The 20,059-nt window shown below is 37.1% G+C and overlaps 1 protein-coding gene across 7 annotated transcripts in view; it reads left to right on the top strand.

The window, feature by feature from the left end:
- The window catches only part of ptprk (protein tyrosine phosphatase receptor type K), a 252,383-nt gene that overhangs the window by 37,423 nt on the left and 194,901 nt on the right, over positions 1 to 20,059 (top strand). For all 7 annotated transcript variants that reach the window (XM_066699287.1, XM_066699337.1, XM_066699321.1 and 4 more), the window contains exon 2: positions 12,179 to 12,301. In XM_066699287.1, the coding sequence (XP_066555384.1) occupies positions 12,179 to 12,301 (123 nt within the window). The remainder of the gene's footprint in view (positions 1 to 12,178; positions 12,302 to 20,059) is intronic.

The raw sequence follows: 20,059 nt of genomic DNA, 5'->3' as shown, positions 1-20,059 counted from the left end.
GTTACATTCAGTCAAACCACTTTACCTTTATGCTTGAGAATTATAGCTGTTGACAGATGTATAGGTGTTTTTATGTTGTATTCAAGATTGTATTTTTAGACGGACAACTATAGAACCATCTAGAGAACATTACTTTCAGTATTTATTAGAATAATCTTTGTTCTGTGAAATGTAGTTTGTGGCTTGAATAGTTATTTTTCTGCAAAACAAAATCCTGCAACATTTCACAAGGATTAATAATTACATATACACAAAGCACCCTGAACATTTGTAAGTGATTTATATAGAACATTTAAAGCAACCCTGGTGTCACGAGTACTTTTGCATTATTCACATGTAGAATTGGTCATTGGGGATTAGGGTTGGCCGATATTAAAAATAACATTGCCAATGATGGACATGCAAACATCGCAACATCCGATATTAGTCAAGGGGGTGGGGGTTGTAGTGGAGGTGCACGGACATTGGTGGGGGGTTGGGGGTTGTTTGTAGTAGTCATTAAGCTGTATGATTTATATGAATATAATTTGTGGTTTAATTACGTTAAATATTTATTTTTGTGCAGCGATAGTCTATTTTTCTTTAATAGCAGGTTGTGCTTAATAGGGATGAGACCTTAATGATGGCCACTATCGACAGGATTTTGACATTCGATAGTAAAATAAAAACAATCATATATTGATTTTTTTTATTATAAACCGTTGACTGGAGGGTGGGATTTGTTATTTCTTGTCTTTGATTGGCTAAACTAAAATGTACCTGCACTATAAATGTCTTCCTCACAGAAAAGTATTGCTTGGAAATACTTAAGTAAATTAAAAGTATAAAATATGTGCAGTGCAATTATAAATATACAACTGAAATGTTAACCCACCTAAAAGCCAAACACCCTTCTTCGATGCTTGCAATGACAGAAATGGAAAGGGGAGCAAAAAACGAATTAATACTATATAGCTATACATAGGCTGCTATTGCATATATAGGCAATTTATTTTCACTGGGAAATCACTGGAACTCGAACACAGGTTTGTTTCCGATTTCCATTCTGTATTGTGCTTTATGACCAGAAAACATTGCTAAAAGGACGCTAATGTTAAGTCATTTACGTCACAGCTCGCATCAAACTATTATTGAATGAAAATTAATAATTGAATAAAAATTGAAAATAAAACACTGATGGGTCAGGTTACAGCTGTATTTGCAAAATATTCAGTTCTTGTTCACACATTAACTCTGCTGTAATTTTCGAGAGACGCACATATAAATAGGCATTTGTTTTAACCCTTTAAGCAGTATGTTATACAGTGCTCTGCCATGCCTCAGAGTGATTCCTGCAGCTTACAAGCATCTCTGTTCATCCCAGAGGGAAATGGGGGAGAGAAATATATGTATATGACTTTAAATATCTGAATTTAGTCAGTTATTTTACATGTTAAATAGTAACAACATCAATCGTACAAAATCAAACAAAATAAATGTTTATTACCCCCCACAGCCGCTCTAGCCACCGTTCCCCTGCCTGCAACGGCAAAGTGCAAATGAAACGGATTATCGTCAATGATGTGTGTCCTCACCATCGATATATGATATCGTCTGTTGGCACAGCAGTATTGGGGATAGTTCAGTTACTCTTTAACATGTCCCCCTTTTATTGTGTGAGCCACATTTAAATATCATGCTTTTCATGTTGTATATGGGCTATTAATGCAAGAGTGTCATAAGTACTGTGATGTCTCCGTGCTCCACTTGGCCACTAATCTTTAGTGTGTGATGTAAAGACATGTTACTTTATCATGTTTCACATTTTTCTTATGACAGTTTGGGTGGGATCTTGGTTATTGGCCACAGTAGGCATGGTTGGTTCTTCTTTAACTAACTGGAAATAGACTGTTACCCCTTATCCAAATTTAAGTGTTACCCAGCATTGTAGTACCATATTGTCAAAGCTTATGGTTGTGAAATGGAAAAGGAAAAAACTGAACATTTGGTGGTGCTTGGAGCTTACAGTTTTGTTACACTGAACTTAATATTGCTTCAAAACATATAAAAAGCAAACACTTTTAAGCAGGGTGATTTTTATTGTCACAAAATATGCACATTTAAAAATAAATAGCAACAGTTCAACACAAACCATTTGTCAGACTTGCAACTGAAAAATTGTCCCAATGTTGTAGAAAATCAATAAATAAAAAACTAGGGGTGCACGATAAATCATCTCGGCATCGACATCGCCATGTGTGCATCCGCAATAGTCGCATCGCAGAATGTGCAATGTAGTAAGGTAAACATATATCAGTCTACTATATATATAAAGTTTTTTTTTTTTTTTTTTTTAAAGCAAAACTAGCATTATATCTGTCTGATATGCTTGGATACACAGAGTTTATTATTATTATAATAAAGTTGCTGCACGCTGTTGACATGCAGCTCTGCTTGTGCATGACGAAAGGATGAGCGAGGAACAGGCAGAAAAGACCGAAATGGAGAATTTGGTTGCAAAAAGAAATGCATCGTCAGTTATGTGGAAATATTTCGGCTACAGACAGGATGATGTTGACCGAAAACGGGTACTTCGTCGAGAGTGCCTTGCAATTGTTGCCACAACACGAGGTGACACGACCAATTTGTTTGATCATTTAAGTCGGCACCACAAATCTTTGTATAACAAGTGTAAAGCCAGATCTGAATGCCGTCCAAAGCAAAAAAACTATTTCGGATGCCTTTGCCAGTGTTACACCATACAAGAAAGAAATCACAGTTTCAATAACATTTCACCTCGCGAAAGACATGGTACCATTTAACACGTTTAGCGAAGAGGGTTTTAAAAACATGATCCAGTCGCTTGACAAGCGGTATGTAATACCATCACGCAACTATTTTTCTCAAGTTGCCATCCCAGAGCTGTATGAGAAATGCAAGGCACAATTTGAAACAGCTGTCACAAGTGGAATATTATGCAGTGACTATGGACTTTACAAACCTTTCTTCTCAAATAGAGCTATTCAAGTCATCTGGTGAAGTCATCCTGTATTGTTTCATATCACAATATATATCGCAGAAAAACAAAATAGCGCAATGTCAGTTTTTTCCAATATCGTGCAAAAACACACGCATACAAAAAATATATTCTTTGGACTGCAAAGAAAAAGGAATAAAGATAAATGGAGTTTACATGAAAACCTAAAATTTCACATTGTCATTATTGCAAAAACACACAGAAGACCTGGAGCTTCAAATGCAAGAACTCTCAGATGTAAATATGAAAACTATGTTCAAAATGAGCCTGAGTAAGACCAAAATCACATTCAACAGCTTTGTTGCAATGAAGAAAATTGATGTAGATCTTAAGATAATGGAAGTCAAAAATTATATGTATCTTGGGACAACAAATTGGTGCAGATGGAGATCTTATTGAATAAATCAAATTGGATCGAGTACAACTGGAAGAAACAGCTTGCTATTGAAAGGAAATGTACCCATTTACCCTAAAAGAAGCGTTTGATCAATGCACGCTACCAGTGATCACCTATTGCTCTGAAACATGGTGTCCGATTAAATAAACATGTTGCCACTTAATGTCAAATAAGGGGGGAGTAAGAGAGAATATTACATGTATAATTATTTTTGCTTCAAATTAAATGATGGCTACCTTTGCTGGACAACATTTGTAATATATACATTAATACATTGTGTAATTTGCATAATCAAGACGGATATCTGAAACCTTTGGCCTGTATTTCATTGCCTCAAAATGAAGCATTCTTTATCTTATTGAGTTGCACACGGAAGGAGCCAATAAACATTTGGTCTTTTCTCTCTAAAGACCTCTGGTACGTTTAATGTTTGAAAAAGACAGAGACAAACCTGAGACAAGTGGAACAGATAATGTTCAAAGATTAACATACTTTTTAAAGGTTTAATGGAGCTCAATAGGTATTAGTTTGAGAGCCATGAATTGCATTGAAGTGGAGGATAAGAATTAACATTTTGTTCTCTTGAATCAGGGTAATAATCTTTTACGTTTTAGAATAGAAAGTAGGATTCAGACTAGGGCTGCAAGAGTTTTAACGTTTAAGCGGTAAATGTCTAAAACATTTGCTTTTTAAACATTAGTATACCTTTACACATACTGAATTTGTGAATAGAGAAAATGAAATATCTATGTGCAACTTTTCTGCAATGTTTTCCCCATCCATATCTTACTTTTCTGCCTGCCTTTCCCCTTATAGCCTCATCCTTGCTCCTGGCCTATTCTACCATTATCCAAAGCAACTTTGTCCAATAATATGGATTTATACTCCAATAAAAGTGCTGTGCAAATGACATTTACTGTAAGTCATGGGTGGATCAGCTGTACCCCACCCCACAAAAAAGGTATTAGATATTCTGCTAACTGGTTCTGTATTTTGCATCAAAATAGGGAATACTAAATAAACTGTCCTACGAACCTTAGAGTAAATGCTAAATTTGGCATTTCATTTACCAAAGGATACCATGCACTTGATGTTCTTTTGCATTTTCCTTAATTTAACATGGACAAATCAAAAATGTTTATAGTTTGTATTTGTTCTGCAATAAAGGTCACGTTGCAACTTTTGAGGTTCAGAAAGCATTTCCGAAACTAAGGTTTGAGCCTTAGATACTGTAACAGTATATTGTAGAATGTAACTCTACTTTATCTGAAAATTGCGTTACCCTTTTCACATTTTATATTTGGTTTGGGGGGGAAAAAAAACAAAACAAAAAAAATTTATATATATATATACACTCACCTAAAGGATTATTAGGAACACCTGTTCAATTTCTCATTAATGCAATTATCTAACCAACCAATCACATGGCAGTTGCTTCAATGCATTTAGGGGTGTGGTCCTGGTCAAGACAATCTCCTGAACTCCAAACTGAATGTCTGAATGGGAAAGAAAGGGGATTTAAGCAATTTTGAGCGTGGCATGGTTGTTGGTGCCAGACGGGCCGGTCTGAGTATTTCACAATCTGCTCAGTTACTGGGATTTTCACGCACAACCATTTCTAGGGTTTACAAAGAATGGTGTGAAAAGGGAAAAACATCATCCAGTATGCGGCAGTTCTTTGGGCGAAAATGCCTTGTTGATGCTAGAGGTCAGAGGAGAATGGGCCGACTGATTCAAGCTGATAGAAGAGCAACTTTGACTGAAACGAGCACTCGTTACAACCGAAGTATGCAGCAAAGCATTTGTGAAGCCACAACACGTACAACCTTGAGGCGGATGGGCTACAACAGCAGAAGACCCCACCGGGTACCACTCATCTCCACTACAAATAGGAAAAAGAGGCTACAATTTGCACAAGCTCACCAAAATTGGACAGTTGAAGACTGGAAAAATGTTGCCTGGTCTGATGAGTCTCGATTTCTGTTGAGACATTCAGATGGTAGAGTGAGAATTTGGCGTAAACAGAATGAGAACATGGATCCATCATGCCTTGTTACCACTGTGCAGGCTGGTGGTGGTGGTGTAATGGTGTGGGGGATGTTTTCTTGGCACACTTTAGGCCCCTTAGTGCCAATTGGGCATCGTTTAAATGCCACGGCCTACCTGAGCATTGTTTCTGACCATGTCCATCCCTTTATGACCACCATGTACCCATCCTCTGATGGCTACTTCCAGCAGGATAATGCACCATGTCACAAAGGTCGAATCATTTCAAATTGGTTTCTTGAACATGACAATGAGTTCACTGTACTAAACTGGCCCCCACAGTCACCAGATCTCAACCCAATAGAGCATCTTTGGGATGTGGTGGAACGGGAGCTTCGTGCCCTGGATGTGCATCCCACAAATCTCCATCAACTGCAAGATGCTATCCTATCAATATGGGCCAACATTTCTAAAGAATGCTTTCAGCACCATGTTGAATCAATGCCACGTAGAATTAAGGCAGTTCTGAAGGCGAAAGGGGGTCAAACACAGTATTAGTATGGTGTTCCTAATAATCCTTTAGGTGAGTGTATATATTATATAATCACAAAATGAAGAAATGCCAACCATTTCCTCCTGATTGATTTAAATAAACCTATGCATATTAAATGCAATTGATAAACACTATAGATTAAAGGTATGTATTTTTTACACCCTTTAAACTTGGTAGACAAGTTCATTAAACCGTTTTTTTTGTTTGTTTGTTTGTTTTGTTTTTTAGCCCTACTGTCTCTGCTCAGTCTGTACTGGATCTATTGCTTCATATGCCATATTCATATGGTGTTACTAATTACAAGGAATTTTGTTTTCAATTCCAACAAAGCTTCCGTGTTAAATATTAAAATAAAGTGATTTGTTTGTAATTTTTATCTAAAAATGTAAGCTAAAACATTTTTGTATATGGCTTTTGATTAAGTTATTAACCCTCTTTTATTGAGAGATTTGAACATTGTTCACCCTTGAGGTTGATCAGCCACAATAATTATTTTATTATGTAAATGAAGTGCAGACTATTATTTCATTAGCACAGTTCCAAATTTGAATCCTTATATTAGTATGCACATCATTTAGTCTCTGTCCTTGCAGGCAGTCTGAATTTATAACTCCTTGCTTGTCCATCTGGAGTTGCAGCTAGTTGTTATTCAACCATTAATATAATTACAAATGTACTTTCCTTTGATTTATGCCTAAATTATTTTTGCAAAGAAGCAAGATGTTCGCCATAGAATTTAATGGTAAACCAAGCAAAAGGGTGATTTTGGCCGGAACTTTACATACGGCAATGTTTGTTTTTGATCCCTCAAGAAAACTAATAGCAGCCAATATTACATGTTATGAGTTACAGAATCATCCAGGTATTGGTTTATTGCGTGACGCAGTGGCTCAGATCTCTGCGCACCCGCTCTCGGCTTACAGGCATTTTCTTCCCGACCCGACCGATGCCGCTAACTTTAGATCTTGTTTCCAGAACCTCACATTTACATTTTCCCCTAAAGAAAGAGAGAGAGAGTGGTGATAACAAATATAAAATGTAGGCTATAAAATCACTTCATGTGTTTTTATTTGTCTTATCAAGATACAGAATTATTTTAACATTTTACTGTCAACACATTAGAATAATACATGAAATAAGACATGTCACTCAATTATAAGCCCAAAAATACGAACAAACGAAAACTGCTGGCTTACTAGCTATACTGCAAAATTAAATGAATTATAATTATTTTTTTACCGAACTATTTAAAACATCCATGCAAGATCAGACCGTCGCTGACTGACGACGGTGTGAGGGCCGAACGTGTCTCCTCCAGAGCCCGACACAAGGCCGGTGGGCTCTCGCAGCGGCCCTGTGTCCGGGATGCAAAGCTCATCTCTCGCCAGGCAGGGAGCTGGGACTGTGTGAACAGCGCGCCCCCGCCATCCTGAAGGCCGATTTATACTTCTGCGCATCTGTGGAGCGACGCAGAGCAGGGGGTTGTGGGTAAGCACAGCCGCAGAGGCCCGCAGACGTCAGTCCAGCGCTGATTGGCTGAGCAGGACATTCTGAGAGACACTGGATAATTTCACCGACTACTTCTCAGCGATAAACGCGCTTCAAAAATGTGGTTGCGATCATTGCGCTTCGCAGTTGATCCCACTACAGGATCAGTCCTGTCTGTGAGGATTAGTATGGTAATGATGTTAATATATACTGCTTTCCCACACCTTCCTCACCAGACGCCTCTAAGACCCCGTTCACACTTGAGATTTAGGCCGGCGGAATAAACACAATAAACACGGGCACCGACACAGCATCAGCGCTGCAGGACACAGTATTGTCTCTGTATTGTTTGACTGTCATATCGATCTATAGCCTTAAACGTACTGATACTCGGTCGATTAAAATAAGTGTGTAGCTGGTAAACATGCTATTGTTTGTTCTTGTACTAAGTATGATTGAAGTCTGAAATTTAACAGTATGCATTTTACACGTGGACATTGCATTGTGAAATTGTGAACGGGACCAGGTAACTTTATTAATTATCCGAATTTTGCAGTAAAACGATATAAATTTAACCGAAGCAGGTTTCCATTCAAATCAGTGCATTTTAATACGAGACCAGCTATTTACTATGCAATCCGAAATGCAGTTATATAGAGCTGAGCAGTACAATCACAAATGCCGGCGTTGGAGGAAACAACTGGGCCGATGCAGAAATGAAAGCGCGGTTTACAATGTGGACGAAGATGAAGGTAAAACAGAAACCCCAGGACACAGCGCTGCAGTCTGAGGATATTATAACTATAGACGCGTCAGAGGCTGCTTTCCATGCACACGGTTTCTTGTGATTCAATGCAGATGTGCTAATAAAGATGCTTCGCTTTCGGGTGAATTGTATAACGGCACTTTTAGACTTGCAGAACCGAAGATAGACATTTGAAAAGGGAAATATATGCATTAGATTCCCCATTGAAGCAGCACATTTTAAATTTATTTTAGAAAGCTTCGGCTGCAAAGGGTTCAGATTACTTTCAAATAAAATATAGAACCGAACAATAGCCAATCGATGTTAATAAGTTGTGATTATAAACACATCGCACACACCTGTAAGCAGATTTAATGTCCTGCTTCACTGGTTGTTTGAGCAGATGTTTATTCCCGGCATGCATTTCGTTTAGGCCGCTTTTCGCCCGCATGTGTGACGCACTGAGGCTCCTAAACCCGCCAGAGTGAACGGGGTGTCTGAGAAAAGCCGGACTAAGTCTGAGGCGGCCAGGCCGGCCTAATAAGTGTGGACGTGGTCAAAGGCATTTGCCTGTGTTATACCCACGAATTCCGTGCCGGTGGCGAGCTCAATTAAGTCGCAAGGATTGTGATCAGGTTGGAGCTGATTGAGCTCTGATCCGTTTAGTGCAACACAATTGAGATCAAGATCAAAATCGGAGCCTGGATGCCGTTATTTTTGTTAAGTTCAGGCCGCTGGTTTCACAGGACCCTCCGCCCCGCAGCGCTGCTCAACACCGGCTCACACACTCATCAGCGCCGCCGCATCTCCATCCGCTTCCCGCAAAGCCTTTTCACGATCTGGATCTAGTGAGCCCGGATCCGATCCTGTTAGTACTAGGACTGTGTTTGTTATTCATATGCAATAGGGGTTTCAGCAAAAATAATGTAAATATAATTATTTCTTTAATATTAGAATAACTAGTTTAAAACGCCACAAACGAAAGAGCAATGTTTGGTTTGATTCTGTTGTTGTGGGGGGGCTGAGTGACGTCACTCGCCGAAAATAAATACATATTAATATCTTCAAAGCCGAAGCAGAACAAACGTTTATTTCAACGGCACAAACGAATGATATGGAGTTTATTTGTGCTGGGGGGGCAGCTTCACGGAGCTCACAAAACGCATTTGTGCTCATAATGAGTATTCTGTCCCTCAAACTGCGCACTTCGTTAATATAATTCACATTTTATCCCACGAAATGCGCACGTATTTCGTGCTTGGCAATTTTGGACGAAAGGTAAAATGTTTTGCTTTCCGTGGACGGAATGAACAATTAGCATCATGATCAGACTGACTGATCAAGGCATCGATCCAGAGAGCCGGGTTTGCAACGAGATCAGGATTGAATTACAAAGGAAAGTTAGAAACTTGACGAGCCGATCAGACGAGCGCTATGTCAGGTGCAAATCTAAAACAATAATTAATGATAATAATGAATATACGATGTGTAATAAATAGCGTGTTTAACCAATCAACATGATTATAAATCTTTCACAATTACTATTTGATTACAAACCCCATATTGTTGGCTATATTGCATAAACTGCGGTTCTGGCGGTTGGATAAGAACGTATTTAGCTAATTAATTTCGAGGAGTTTAACAGCTGAAACGCTATATATGTATTTTATTCAAATATGTAGTAACATACACGAACAGATATGCAGGAGAAATGCACATGCGCAACGATGTGCGTTTCTTCTCTGTGTGTGTATGTTCTCGTCTCTAGCCAACTATAGCTAGGCAAGATGGATCTGCACATACAGGTTGCAATTGGATGTGTGTGTGCGTGTAGTGGAATGAGAAATTGAAGTGTTTATATTTTTACAATTTGTATATAAAACTTATAGCAGAGTCCTTGACCTCATTGCGGCGCTTACTCAAGACGCATCTCTTCCGACAGTACTTGTAATATTAGTCCTCTATCCCTGCTAGATAGCACTTCACAGTTTTATTATGCTCCTCGCTTCTTGATTGTTTTCCTCCTTGCTCCCTTTCCCATACGTAGCCCTTGACTGTGACCCTACATCTTGACAGCACTTAGCTTTCACCATCCAGGATGTAGGACCTCACTTACTGTACTTGCTTGTTTAAATTGTAAATTGGATTTTGAATTGCTATGTTTTAGTTTAATTGAATTTGTAATGATTGATGCATTTTACTTAACTCTATTTTTGCACTTTGGTTTACACTTATGTTGTAAGTCGCCCTGGATAAGGGCGCCTGCCAAGAAATAATAATAATAATAATAATAATAATAATAATAATAATAATTAGTAAATCTAAAGTGTAAAATTAGCAGTCATGTAAAGTGAACTCAGGAGAAATGTCTGTCACTGGAATAATGGAGATTGTGTTATTTAACTGGCACACATTAGAGAAAAATCTGATTTCTGCTTTTGAGTTTATTCAGTTTACATATTCAGGTTGAGTAAGTTTCCAGCCAAAAAAAAATAAAAAAATAAAAATAGTAGAGATCTTGTTCCAAGTAATAAATGGTTTCTAGTGCTGCAAGGGTATTGCATTTGCATATATTTGATCTATGATGTCTGGGCTAGCGAACACAAAGCAATGCTTTAGCATGATTGCTCTGTTGAGTCATCACCTTTTAATTGCAGATTAAACTATGCTAACTTGACAGAAGTTACTAATGTTGGATGATTTGGTAATTTAATCTATATGATTTTTTAGCATATAAATTCAAACATTACGATTACTTGGGATATATGTTGGTCAAGAATAAAGAGTGGTGTAAAGTGACAGCAACTTTGTGGGATTGCTTTCCATTTTCATAGAGATCCTAGAACTCTAATGCTTATTTTTAATGGCTCCCTTTTTGGAGTCTGAAATTTTAAAACTCTTAACGTGTATTAAGTACTGTAAGGATAAAGTTCGGAGATTAAGTATTATGATTATAACTTTGCAAGAAAAGGTCACTCGCAACAAGAAGTTTGAGTGTTTCGGACACCTTAAAATCTATGCAGTCACTGTGAAAGATATTTTGCTTGGTGCCCAGCATTCCACAAGGAAGCACCAGTAACGGCTTTTCATTAGAATTCAAATTGTAATTTTCTGTCTGACATCACTGAATGCTTTAAAGGTCAATAGCTGTCAAAAGTAAATATTTTGACCTTCTAAGTAAATTTTATTTAAACATTATGGTAATTATGCAGATTCTTTCTTTAATTTATCCACTTTTGGGCCCTGTGAACTATGTTCAGGGGGCATAACTTGTGAATTCTGACATGATTATTGTAATACCTAGCAATTGATAGTATTTCCAGAAAGATTACTTGTCAATGATGGGCACATGTAATAGATCTGATTCTTGCCTGTACATCGTCAGTCTATGGCCATGATTGAGTTTCTTCTCAATGCATTTGATTAAGTATAACTGATTTTAATAGTTCTTGTAACTCGTATTAAATGTAATTCCAGTTTGTCTGAAAATATTTTCATCTACAGAATGCAACCCCCCCCCTAAAAAAAAACAACAAAACAACCAACATATATATTATTTTGTGATCAGTTGAGTTGTAATATGTATCTTCTAATAGATTGTATTAATGTATTGGTGCATAAAAGCTGCAGGCAGTAAAGGGTTAAAGTGCATTTGTACTCCTAGAGGAAGCTTTGACCTCATTGGGTTCCTGCAACATAAAGATCGGGAACCAATGTCACAGTCATTAAATGGGCTTCTTTTTACTTCTGTTATGGTCTTGACTTTTACACTTTAAGGCAGTGCCTGCAGGTTGACATTGTTTCCACATGTATCTTGTAGATTGATGGCAGTTTGTGCATTAGACTAATGTTTATATTGTGAGATCTGTATGTTTCTTTTTACGGAACATGAAGCTTAAGTCTTATTTCTGACAGAAAATTATTTGAAGAACAGGATCATGAACACCCATTTCTCAGTTGTCCTGTAAAATGTTAACATCTTGTGTGTTGCAGGAGGATGTACCTTTGATGATGGCCCTGCTCCCTGCGATTACCAACAAGATCCTTATGATGACTTTGACTGGACACATGTCAGTGCGCAGGAAGCTCCATACTTATCAGCTGAATTGCCGCAAGGTGAGAGGCTGTACAATATCAAATCAACATTGTTTTGAAATGAATTCCCCTTATTTATAATTTACAATGCATATTACTAAACCTACTGATTTGTTGTTCAGCATATAGTAAATAACCTTTTGTTGAACAAAGACAAACCCCGAAGGCATTCATTTATGGAAAAATTACTACATATCACTACAGGTAATAACAGAAATGTGTGGTCTTTGTGACCTTATCTTATCTACCTTTTATTTTTATAAATATTTTTATAAAATTTGCCAAATATATTTTAATCAATTGTTTTCAAACAGGATGATATGCATAGGAAATGAAAGCATTTTGGTTTCAACTAAATATCCCAATTAATTGGATATTAGGTAATTAATCATGCAAGAGAGGAGAAAAGGTCACTTCAGCATTGTATGAATGCTGTTATATTACATACAGTGAAGATTATAATTATACTTTTGAAAGGGGGTTATATGTGATTTTGGAAAAAAATAATAGTTTAAGTGATTATGAAAAGTAAGCTATGAAAGCTATACACAAAAATAAATAAATCTCCAGTTCCACTGGCAATTTAAAATGACACTGATTAATTGCATTGTACTGTGAAGACACCACAACATATATATATATATATATATATATATATATATATATATATATATATATATATATAATGTGTGTGTGTATATATATATATATAATGTATGTATGTGTATATGTCTGTACTTGTTAGCTCATTGTACTAAGATGTATTTTGAATATGTATTATGTATAACATTTTGAATTCATACTTCATTTTTTTATATAATACTATACATGTTGGGTGATGCCATAGTTACCCCCTATGAACAGCATTTGTTCTCCTTCACCAAAGATGGAAGTATACCAAAATGATGATAACCTTGCTAGTTTGCATTTTTTTTTTTTTTTAGAGATTATTATACAAGTACATTCATTTCAAAATAATATCTATCAAATAGATCTATCACTGCAGTTAGGATGGCTCTAAGCGCTCATAGGGCCACCTCATGAGCAGGCTGTTTTTAGGTTGGCTTAGGTCCGACTCAGGGCAGTTGCTTGCTATGTTTAAGAGCTCTCACGGTCCAGTTAGGGGTTTGACGGCTCACTGCCCTCTCCATCACTGTCGCTCAACAGAGGCTTAATGAGTCTATGGTATGATGATTAAAAAAAAGCTATGCAGAGACTGGTTGTAGTAATTTAGTAATTTGCTATTCCAATTCTGTTGGTATAAAAGCAGAAATCATTGTCCATTTTTGTAAAGGATTTATATTTCAACTTGATCCCCCAGAGATTGTTCCTAAGATGACTAAGGAAGAGAGCTTAAGAATTTAGCTTCTGATTAAGATAAGTATTAGCATGGGCAATTTGTTGGAGAAAATGTACAGAAGAAAATCTACCTAAGATCATCAATAAAATGGGTGAACAACACATTTTAAACATGTTATGGATTAGCAAAAGATTGAATATAAATAGATATATGTACACCCCCCCCCCATAAATAAATAAATCTTTATTTTCCAAGTGTTATGTAAAACAGGTGGTTACATAGTGTTCAGAAATGGTTACATACAATTTGCATGCAACACAGGTATTAAATCAACTGCAGGATTGAGAAAGTCATGCAATCGGATTCCAAAATGTTGTTTTTGGTGTATACACGATAATAGCAGATGTTATGTACACGATGGTTATCCCAGGAAAAATGGGAATGTTGTGAATAGGAAAACTCATAATTCTGTCTGTCAAGATTTTGTAGCGATTCCATGCAAACCAGCCTTATCTGGAAAATCCATTCATAGCAGCCAACAGTAAATATAGCTTACATTTATGCTGTATAGGGCTTTTCTAGGCTTGGATATAATAAAAACTAATGAGCAACCGCATCAACAATCAACTAAAATAAGATATCGAACAAGGGGTCTCGACTGCTTCTATTTTTTGGTTCCACGGTGTGACCTACTGCAGGGAGAAAGAGAAGGGATTGAACAATGTAAAGCACAGGTGTGGTGAGGCAGCTAACCACAATCAATCCACTTCACTGACAGGTGTGCAATCAGAAAGCTGTCAACGTCTCCATTAATGCACAGCTGTTGCGTATGAGGCTGATTGCAATAGAACGTCCTACTCACACCTTCAGAAGGGTAACGCCATTCTTCTGCCGGTGCCTACAGCAATAGGGTTGGACTGGAAGCTGGTGAGAGGGGTGCATGGGAAGAAAAGGCAGAAAATAGTCCCATGAAAACCTGGATCCTTCCTATGGTTTTGGCTGGTGTTGATGGAATAAACATGTAGGGAATGTTCATCAGGGATTCATTTGGCGCTCTGATGCTGTTGCAGAATGAACTGAATGTATCTGAGCATCTAATCAAAAGAGGTACTGCCAGCAATTCTATGTTAGGATACCAACGGGGAAGTTTTTGCCCAGTATAACAAGGCTGCCATTTATCTCTCTAGATGTGTCTGGAATTGGTTTGAAGAATATAACATCGTTTCAGACACTGAAATCTGCACATCAAGGCAATTGAGTATATGTGGGGTGTGCTGTGTAGAAGCATAGCTCGCTACTATCAATTCTTAAGGAGATGGAGTCTGGACTGCTAGAGGAAAATAGGCCTCTATGCTCTCCAGTAGCTAATTGAGTAAATGCAACATAATTGTTTTGTCCAGAGAGGCTATGAACCTCACTAGCTTCTTTGATTACTTACCGTTTTCAAACAAATTCCTCCTTCAAGTGGATGAAAGGTCACCAAAAAATGTAGTGAAAGAGTATTTATCAATGGGAAGTTTACGGCAAATGCACTACTTTGCCTTCCTGATACAGAACTTTTAGTAAAGCAAAACCACATACCAGCTCTCTATAATTATGGTTGCTATCAATCATTGCATTACCCTTCTTTTTGCTGATTCAGAGCATGTTTCTCATTATCAAGCAGTATCATCATTAATAACCCAAAAGACACTTTGTGGAACAAAGGAACAAATAAAAGACAAGCATGTCATGCATAAGATGAGATTGAATATGAATAGCATGCCATAGATGAGGCCACAATGCATTTCACCTGTCTCTGTACTTTATTTCTGGCTTAATTAAGACTTCTATAAATCCTTAGCCTGACTAAGTGCATATTTGGACCAGTAAAGCTATTAGCCCCTGTCACAGAACAAACAGTAAAATACCCTCAATCAATATTATTTTAAGCTATACTTATTTTTTTATGCAGGGTTAAGTTTAGCATGGGTCCCTGGGATTTTGATAATAGTATTATAATGCTGGAGAGTGTGCTGTTGTACAGACTGTACTGTACTGTGTGTAGCTTACCACTGCTGATGCCTGTGATGTTGAAGGTTTAGACTTCTGCTCCGGTGTGTCAGTCCCTGGGTCTTCTGAGCAGTAATCTACTTGATGAACATTTTATTCATGTTGACAGTCAATCTAAATCATATTTCTGTGTGGGTCAGTAAGCAGTAAATTGGAAAGGCAATATGGGGGGAAAAGTGATTCCTTTTAAATTGAAAACCCAAATGAAACACTTGTCTTGGATACTGCATTATACACTGTTTTGTTGCATGGTGGGCATACATAATGTTGCTTATGACTAGGCAATTTTCAATGCTAGCAGTGATAGGTGACAGCTAAATCAGAGACAATCATTAATCTTGTGACAGGACATCTTATGGCAATAAAACTGTTGCTTACATTGAATGATGTCATTAAATCAAGGACTTAAATCAAATCTATTTTTTTTTATATATATTGTATTAAGCCTTTCACTTTTTCAGTTTTTAAAAGGTTCTTGCCCGTCCCTGCATCTCCCAGCTCCTCCCTAATTTTCCCATCACATATACAGACTCATTTCTCGTTTAATCTTTCTTTAGCTTATAATCAATCTCATAAGATCATAAAGCTTATGATTAATCCAGCGACCTTCGTTGTTTGCCCTTTGTAATCTTAATTAACACATTTATACAAAAATATGAATCGGGAATTGCCTGTCAATGTCTCCTGAGACAGAGATCCACAAATTGTCAAACAAATGTTTTTCATTATGATTTTACACATCGTTAAAAATAATATAATCATATTCCTTTTGAAAAGTGTTGAATAAATACATAAATATTTAGTCCTCCTTTCTAGCAGAAATCTTCTCGACGCTTTTGCTTTAAATGAAACCGTGTGACATTAGACCTATTGGCATAACTCACTAAAGTATTTAAATTTAGTATATTTCCTCTGGGAAAGAGTTTTCTGTGTAAAGTTGGCATTTTTTCCAGCCTGCCCTCTGACTGACAGATAGTTTAATAGTTTAATTTGGTTCTCATCATGACCTTCAAAGAAAAAACAAACAAACAAAAAAAAACATTAAAGTACATACAGTGAGGGGGAAAAAAGTATTTGATCCCCTGCTGATTTTGTACGTTTGCCCACTGACAAAGAAATGATCAGTCTATAATTTTAATGGTAGGTGTATTTTAACAGTGAGAGACAGAATAACAACAAAAAAATCCAGAAAAACGCATTTCAAAAAAGTTATAAATTGATTTGCATGTTAATGAGGGAAATAAGTATTTGACCCCTTCGACTTAGTACTTGGTGGCAAAACCCTTTTTGGCAATAACAGAGGTCAGACGTTTCTTGTAGTTGGCCACCAGGTTTGCACACATCTCAGGAGGGATTTTGTCCCACTCCTCTTTGCAGATCCTCTCCAAGTCATTAAGGTTTCGAGGCTGACGTTTGGCAGCTCGAACCTTCAGCTCCCTCCACAGATTTTCTATGGGATTAAGGTCTGGAGACTGACTAGGCCACTCCAGGACCTTAATGTGCTTCTTCTTGAGCCACTCCTTTGTTGCCTTGGCTGTGTGTTTTGGGTCATTGTCATGCTGGAATACCCATCCACGACCCATTTTCAATTACCTGGCTGAGGGAAGGAGGTCCTCACCCAAGATTTGATGGTACATGGCCCCGTCCATCTTCCCTTTGATGCGGTGCAGTTGTCCTGTCCCCTTAGCAGAAAAACACCCCCAAAGCATAATGTTTCCACCTCCATGTTTGACGGTGGGGATGGTGTTCTTGGGGTCATTCCTCCTCCTCCAAACATGGCGAGTTGAGTTGATGCCAAAGAGCTCGATTTTGGTCTCATCTGACCACAACACTTTCACCCAGTTCTCCTCTGAATCATTCAGATGTTCATTGGCAAACTTCAGACGGGCCTGTACATGTGCTTTCTGGAGCAGGGGGACCTTGCGGGCGCTGCAGGATTTCAGTCCTTCACGGCGTAGTGTTACCAATTGTTTTCTTGGTGACTATGGTCCCAGCTGCCTTGAGATCATTAACAAAATACTTTTAAAATACACCTACCATTAAAATTATAGACTGATCATTTTTTTGTCAGTGGGCAAACGTACAAAATCAGCAGGGGGTCAAATACCTTTTTTCCTCACTGTAACAATGTAAGTATATAACATGAAATGTAAACATTGAGACTTGGCCAACTACATGTACTCAATTTTGTTCAATGTTCAAATGTTCTGAACAGTATAGAAGTTTTTTAATCAACTGGTTGAATAAAGCCTTTCAATAAACAGGTTTCAGGTCACAACTTAATAATGATGTGCAATATAACAGTTCAATGTTAGTTATTGTTAAATGTTAAAAATATCATACCAGGATTTATAAACTGTTGCATGACACATTTTCTTTGTTGAAAATCACAATTTTGCATGGACTATACTGATTTGATCTCTAAATATTAAAATGTAATGAAGTTGATTATAGAATGAATTGAATGAATTTCATGAATTTGTGTAACTGACTGTCAACATAAATCTAGCTTAATTAGTTGTTCTGCATGATCTGACAAGCATATAAATGAATTGTCGGTGCTTTTTAGCATTATGAGACATTGCATTATAAATTAAAGGAGGATATGCAAGGCAAATCTTAAAAGAACCAGGTTGTCATGCACCCATATTAAACTACCTTTAATAGTTTAGTATCTATTTAGCTAGCATGCAATCGCTGCAAAAATCTTTAAATGTTTCTGATTCTCTGTTCCAAAAACAAATCTGGTGTTCTTGGCAGAGTTCCACAGAGTAAACCTTTTTCTGGAGTGGCAGCATAAAAGGAAGACACTTAATAAATCCCACTTCTAAAATCCCAGCCTGCCCTCTGACTGACAAACATGAAAAAATAGTGTCAGATTCTTCTAAGATTACTTTAGCCATCATTAACCATGATTACTGATATGTTATTTGGAATGTTTTCTGGTCTGATGAGACAAATGTAAAGTTTTGGAACACATGCACCAGCAGCATATTTTATAATTATATTTCTTAGCAGACACCCTTATCCAAGGGGACTTTCTACGGCAGGGGTTTTAACCGCAGCAATCTAGGTACGGTGTCTTGCTCAAGGGTACAACAGCAATGTGCCCCACTAGTGATTGAACCCACAGCCCTCTGCTCAAGTGTTCAGCTTTCAATAAATGATGACAAAGCTATTGAGTTAAATAAGCACACTTTATTCACCAAACTTTACTTTCATGAAGGAGTTTTGAAACTGTAATAGTTCACATTGTAGAACCTTAAAATAACCTTATTTGTTACTTCAAAATCATAAACTCATTTAGAAGTTGAGATCAGTTCTCAAGCTGCCTGTTTAATTACAATTACAAAGTATGAAAGGAAATATTTTTAAGTTTGTGTATCATGTGTCACTTACAATTCCATATGTACCTTTATACATCAGTATCAGTAGGAGTTGTTTTAGGATTACTTGCACAGAATGATAGTCAAACATGTATAACTTGCCATTCTTTATTAAAAGCTACTACTTGAATCACCTCTATGTATTCATTAATAATCATAAAGTAAAATGGCAACAGTGACTTCACCAAAGGGAAGGAGGCAGATTAAAAAAAGTGGCAGAATTATCATTGATCTCAGAACAGCAGTAGCTGATTCACTTAATATGTATAGAAATAGATAGGAATAAACTCTTGCTTCAAACAAACAACATTTGATCTTCTTGCGGTTTAAAATACAAGCTTGTTGATTTTAAAGCATACATCAGGCACATAGTTGGAAATAAAACCTGATTCTGTGTTGTAGGTTGATATTTTATGTAACATTCCTGTCATTGTTTGGCTGATAAACAACACAGAAGTTTAAGTCTAGATTTTCCTGTTATTCAATTTCTTAACAGTTGCATAACTTGTGTTTGGTGTTCAGCTGTCTCTGCTTTGTCTGCTGTGATGACCAATTCCCCCCTCCCCCCCAATACATTGTATCAAGATGTAAGGTGGGGGAGTATGTCAGTGTCTCGGGCTGTATACCACAGGGTTTTATTCCTAGCTTAGAGCCATGTAAAATGTGCATTTTCTTTCCTGTACACGTCATACTTTGTCTTCACCTTAGTCCTTTTACAAAAACATTTGTGGGGTGGTGTGGGGGAGAGGACATGGCAGAAGAGATATATAAAGCAGTCTATTTGTGGTATGAAAACAAAACAGTCTGAAGAAACTTTTAATATACAACAAAATAGCCTAGTTATATTTTTTTCCTTTCCCAGTTGGATATGTGCATAAGATATTTTAATTAAGTGGCATTTGTTAACTAATTTAATGGCAATAAGTTAACTTCACTTAAGTATTTCAGCAAACATCTGCTTGCTGAAACATCAGCAGTTTTCTTTGTGGAATGTCTTATTCTTGTAAATAAAAGTCACGTATTGTCTGATTCTTGCATCTG

The sequence above is a fragment of the Amia ocellicauda genome, chromosome 1 (genome assembly GCF_036373705.1).
Source record: "Amia ocellicauda isolate fAmiCal2 chromosome 1, fAmiCal2.hap1, whole genome shotgun sequence".
Lineage (NCBI taxonomy): Eukaryota > Metazoa > Chordata > Actinopteri > Amiiformes > Amiidae > Amia > Amia ocellicauda.
Note: the sequence above shows the minus strand (reverse complement) of the source record. Positions and strands in the feature narration are given on the sequence as shown.